This window comes from Triticum dicoccoides, chromosome 6A, assembly GCF_002162155.2.
Source record: "Triticum dicoccoides isolate Atlit2015 ecotype Zavitan chromosome 6A, WEW_v2.0, whole genome shotgun sequence".
In the NCBI taxonomy this organism is placed as follows: domain Eukaryota; kingdom Viridiplantae; phylum Streptophyta; class Magnoliopsida; order Poales; family Poaceae; genus Triticum; species Triticum dicoccoides.
This window is the reverse complement of record NC_041390.1, coordinates 580,771,855-580,777,838: the sequence shown is the minus strand read 5'-3', so window position 1 is coordinate 580,777,838 and position 5,984 is coordinate 580,771,855. Positions and strand designations below refer to the sequence as shown.

Sequence of the window (5,984 nt, the reverse complement as noted above, 5' to 3'; positions counted from 1 at the left end):
TTGAAATATGATCATCGTGTACTTTGAACATTTTCACCGAATCTTTTTAAAAAATTAGTCACATATTTCAATGTTAAAATTCTAATACACAATGAACATTTTCCAAATGCCTGATGAACATTTTTCCATACATGATAATGGATTCTGCATGCATGACTAAGATTTTCTTAATTTACGATGAACATCTTTTGTAATTTACAATGGACATTTTTTGTAATTCATGATGATTTTTTTTAATATACATGACGTGAAAAGGCAATAAAACCGTGCCTTTCTGTAGCTCCACACGCTACACAGGATCTTCAACTCATTTTCGTGCGTGCGTGACGTCCTTCGACTCATTTTCGTGGGCTGGGCCCAAATAGTCTCCCTCAGGCGACCCGCACCCAACCGGACCCAACCACTCTCTCTCTCACCGCGACCAACGCCGAGGCCACCAGAGCAGAGCAATGGCGATCACCGCTGCCGCGCTCCGCAGCACCGCGCCTCTACGCTTCTCCGCCCCACTCCGCTACGCCTTACTGCTCCGCGCCGCCGTCCCGCTACCCGGCGCCGCTCCGCTCCGCCGCGCGGCCCGTTTCCATGCCGCCGCTCCGCCCCACGGCCCTCACCTACCGGGATCCAAACGTTTCGGGCGTCCGAGGGATTGCTACCGGGTCAGTGGGCCACCGGAGACGGACGAGGTACTTTCCAATCTCTTCCATGGCAGAGATGCGTCCGGTTAAACGAATGCCGCCGGAGTGGGTGTGGCATTGACACTACAGGGGTCAGGAGGCTGTGCTCGCGAGATGACGGGTCTTAGCGCTCTCGCTTGCTTCGATTATGGAGGTTTGCCTCAGATGAAGGGGGCATTGGATTGTTCGGTTATTCCCGGAGGTGGTCGCGCTGGCATGATAGTAGCAGTAGCAGATGGATTTTGTCTTCTCTGTCTGACATGATAGTAGCAGATGGGTTTTATCTTCTCTCAGCTATGTACATCGTCATCGATCAGAGGCATTGATTGGGCTTTAGCAAAGTGCTGGTTACTTTCCGCTGTAGTTTTCCCTGCGATTTAAGGTCTCTGATCGTTTGCTTTGCTTCATCCATGCGCTCCCTGGTTAGTCGTTTTGCAGACGAAATCCTGCAATCCTCATATCTCAACAATGGGCTCTTTGAACCGCTCCATCTGACCAAATTTATTCCGTTACTCCCATCTGTTTAGACGCTTTCAAAATATCCAGCGCTCGACAAGTCTTCTATCTAATCCCATGCTTATGTTTTGCTGTCAGGTGCTTATGTTGTTTGCTTAATTAGGTCTCCAGATGCTTATGTTTTGAATGGAAGAGCTGATTTGCTCATTTCAGGGTTCGCAGAAGACGGGTGTGACCTTTGAGGACCTGGAGAAAATGGATAAGGAGGCTCTGATGGAGTATATTAAGCAGGTTACCGCTGAGAGCAACACTCTCCTGGAGGTAACATCTTTTCAAATTCCTTTTCTAGTCGTACTGAATATACCTTGTCAGGAAGTACTCCTATTTAATATTTGTAGAATGGGAGTCGTAAACGTTCTAGTGTCAACAGTCCAGATTGAAATACAGTAAACCCTGCAACTACTTGTGTATGGGCTTCAATACCCCAGGCATAGGCTTCTGTATCTTGGATGTAAGACAATAGGCTTTGGGGGGAACCGGCACAACCCTCTAGGGGTGGCCTATCACATATATATATAATGAGGTGATATACAACGTTACAATATACACATGTAAATACAGTCTAACACCCTCCCTCAATCTTAGCCACTTTCTAATGAATCTAGAAGGGTAAGATTGCGCCTGCAAGTCTCAAACTGTGGCAAAGGCAATGGCTTGGTGAAGATGTCAGCAAGTTGATCCTTGGAAGAAATAAACTTGATCTGTAGTTGCTTCTGAGAGACACGTTCACGCACAAAGTGATAGTCAACTTCAATGTGTTTCGTTCGGGCATGGAATACCGGATTTGCAGAAAGGTATGTAGCACCGATGTTATCACACCAAAGAACAGGAGGCTGTGATTGGGGTATACTTAACTCTTGAAGCAAGGACTGTACCCAGATGATCTCTGATGTGGCATTGGCCACAGCCTTATACTCACCCTCAGTACTGCTACGCGAGACAGTAGCCTGTTTCCCGTTTCGAAAAAAAGACAGTAGCCTGTTTCCGAGCACTCCAGGCAATCAGGTTAGAGCCAAAGAAGACAGCATAACCCCCCGTGGATCACCTCTCATCCGGATTGCCAGCCCAGTCTGCATCAGAATATGCTGAAAGACAACCAGAGTCAGGCGGCCGAATATGCAAACCATGAGCCACCGTGAAACGAATATAGCGCAAAATCCGCTTAACAGCAGACCAATGAGTGTCACGGGGTGACTGCAGATACTGGCAGACTCGGTTAACAGCATAGGAAATATCTGGTCGCGTGATCGTCAAGTACTGGAGCCCACCAACAATACTCCTGTACTCTGTCGCATCAGAAGAAGAAAGAAGCACACCATCAACAGCATTGAGCTTATCAGTGGTAGACATGGGTGTAGTCGTCGGTTTGCACTTAAGCATCCCAGCTCGCTGCAACAAATCCAGAGAGTACTTCTTCTGCGTCATAACAAGGCCAGCAGCACAAGAAGTAACCTCCACACCAAGAAAGTAATGAAGCTTCCCAAGGTCCTTGACCGCAAAATCAGCACCAAGTGAGCGAACAAGCGCAGTAGCAGCCGACTGAGAGGAGCTGACCAAAATGATATCATCTACATAGACCAACAAGTACATAGTAACCTCAGGCCTTTGAAGAAGAAACAATGAGGAGTCAGCAGTTGATGATGCAAAACCATGAGCACGAAGAGCCATTGCAAGACGAGCATGCCAAGCACGAGGAGCCTGCTTCAGACCATAAATTGCCTTGGACAGACGACAGAGATGATCAGGGCGATCCGGATATTTCCTATGCTGTTAACCGAGTCTGCCAGTATCTGCAGTCACCCCGTGACACTCATTGGTCTGCCAGTATCTGCAGTCACCCCATCTCACTGGTCAGGTGCTCTGTCGCCCCAGAGTCCATGTACCAGTGGGGATCAATGGAGTAGGACTGAGTGTGTCCCTGTGGCTTCTGCGGCGGCGGACGATCAGCCATGGCGACCTGACGAGCAAAGTTGCGTGTATCCTTCCCGTCATTGCCGAGACCAAGAAAACCCCGTTGGAAGCGCTTGTGACACTTCGAGGCCCAGTGCCCATCGCGACCACAAAGCTGGCACACACGTGGACCGCCAGCCCCTGGTAGCGTCGCAGTAGGAGGAGGGGCCGAGGCGGGTGGTGGTGACTGCCCCGAAGGAGCCCTGGATGAAGCAGATGAGCGACCACCCTTGGTGGCGGCGTTTGCCGAAAGGGCGCCGTTGCCCCTGGATCGGCACGTCTCGACTCGTTGCTCAGTAAGCAGGAGGCGTGAAAAGACCTCGTGTGCTGGCATGGGCGTGGAGTTGCCCCTCTCATTGATGATCTCGACTAGGGCGTCATACTCCTCATCAAGACCATTGACAATAAACGAGTTGAACTCGGAGTCGGTGAGGGGCTGTCCAATGGAGGCCAGCGTGTCGGCGAGACTCTTGACTTTGTTGTAGAACTCAGCGGCGGTGGAGTCAAGCTTCTGACACTCCCCAAGTTGGCGACGGAGCCCAGATACACGAGCCTGCGACTGTGCCGCAAACGAGCGCTCAAGAATAGTCCATGCCTCGTGGGACGTCTTGGCGAAGACAACAAGCCCAGCAACGGCCGGAGAGAGCGACCCCTGGATGGAGGAGAGGTTCGCCTGATCCTGCCCTGTCCAGACACGATGAGCCGGATTATAGACCGGACCGTGCACGCTGTCAACCAGCGCAGGAGGGCAAGGGAGAGAGCCGTCGACATAGCCAAGCAGATAGTGACTCCCAAGAAGCGGAAGAACCTGCGCGCGCCAGAAGATGTAATTGTCCGACGACAACTTGATGGTGATGAGATGGCCGAAGTGAAACGGCGGCGGCGGCTGCGATCCCATCGAGGAGACTGGCTGAGGTGAGACCACCGTGGAGACAGTCAGAGGGGCAGCCGGCGCGGTGACAGAGGGCGCGATGGCCGCGGTTGACGCCGCGAAGCCTGCCAGCGCGACGTCCTCCGCCACCAGCGGCGCAGTGGCCGAGGGCGCGACAGCCGCGGTTGACGGGGCGGCGGCGGTGTGAGCCACAAGCGCCTGCCCGGGCGAAGTAGCAGCCGGCGGGAGCGCGAAGAGGGAGCCGACGCTCCGTGTCCCGATCGGCGCCTGAAGGGAGGCGGCATCCAGCGGCCTCGAGAGAAGTGCCGCGAGGGAGGCCAGCAGAAAACCGGTGGCGGTGGAGCCGGACGCAGCGGCGGACGTCATAGCAGTCGGGCGACGGCGACGGCGGGCGCGGCGGCGGCGGCGGTGGCGGCGGTTTAGGGTTTTTATGCGGAAGCGGACGTAACCTAGCGTGATACCATGTAAGACAATAGGCTTTGGGGGGAACCGGCACAACCCTCTAGGGGTGGCCTATCATATATATATATATATAATGAGGTGATATACAACGTTACAATATACACATGTAAATACATTCTAACATTGGAACTTACTGAAATTTTAACTGCCGTTCAGGAATATTGCAAGTACGATCCATCCTACATGGACACGAAGGACGAGACCTCGGATCTGTCAGGACGGCTTGATACATCACGTCAGTGAACATCAGCAGGAGGATCGGATCAGTGTGAGTTCCCAGACCTGTGTGATGAAAAGAAAATTAGAGCACCTTCATCGTCCATTCGTCCTGATTCCTTTTTGAACTGCTTTGCTTGCAGGAATTTGCTGGTCGTCGGAATGTTCATCCTGACCATGTACGAGGTGTTTGGAGATAAGCTGTTTTAGGTCATGAGGTTTACCCCATGTGGACACTGGTAGGATAGTTGTGACCTTCAGGAAGTTTCTTATCCTCGGATAGTGCAGGTTTTTGGGAACTCGTGAGCTGCTGGAGTTCTTTTATCCGTGGAGATAGGGTCAGACATTGCAGTTTTTACTCCTGGTATATACATCGACTTGTAGCCCCCTCTCCCATGGATAGCTTGGGGTTCTTTTATCGGTCTTATATAGTGTCGGTAGTATTTGGTTCAGGTACGTGACAGAAAGTTGGAAACTCTTGTTCCCATGTGGATAGTTTGAAAGTGACGGAAAGCTTCGGCTTGGCAGGTGGAATTGAAGTCGAATTGATTGACGATGTATCATTACGAATGAGATTGGTAGCACTGTATTTAATTTCACATTGTTAGGCCACTTTTTATGGGGGAATTAGGATTTTATTAACTGATCACACGATTACAATCATATTGGATAGCCTCCCTAACTTTCTTTTTCTTGCGGGCAAATTAGGATTTCTTTAAAACCTTGTTCGGCTGAGGTGGATTTGAAGGGGATTGAGGGGGATTAGACCCTCTACAAGCCAAAATCCCCTCCAATCCCTCCGGGGAAGGAATTAGCCGAACAAGGCCTAACAGATCACAAGATTACAATCATATGTGATAGCCTTCCTAATTGTGCATTGTTGACCTCTACAATCTCATCTGTATAACTTGCCCCCCTACAATCCCATATGTAACAACTTCACAAACTTGGGTACGGTAATATCTGTCACTCCAGCCACCCTTCCTAAGCAAATTCATTACATAATGCAAACCCTAAAGTGTGATCCAGGTATGTGTGCTCTCGTATGGTGGGCACCAAGGATAGCAATAATCTACTCAGATATAACGTAGATACAAGAAATATTGGCAAATTATTAATCATATCAAATATAATGTTCAAATAGGGGATTGCAACAAGTAGTGGGACAATGAACCACTGTATGTAGAAGGAGGAAGGTGACGGAGATGTCTGTGAAGGCGGTGGAGTTGATGTAGATGATGGCAGTGATGATGGTACCTCCGGCGGCACTCAAG

General features: G+C 50.4%; 1 protein-coding gene across 1 annotated transcript; it reads left to right on the top strand.

Moving 5' to 3' along the window:
• Positions 1-427: 427 nt before the first annotated feature.
• On the top strand, positions 428-5,304 carry LOC119314314. Its single transcript, XM_037589046.1, has 4 exons — positions 428-683; positions 1,344-1,451; positions 4,651-4,762; positions 4,854-5,304. Exons 1-3 carry the CDS (start codon positions 450-452, stop codon positions 4,735-4,737), a joined length of 429 nt encoding a protein of 142 aa, XP_037444943.1. The 5' UTR covers positions 428-449; the 3' UTR covers positions 4,738-4,762; positions 4,854-5,304.
• The last annotated feature ends 680 nt before the right edge of the window (positions 5,305-5,984 follow it).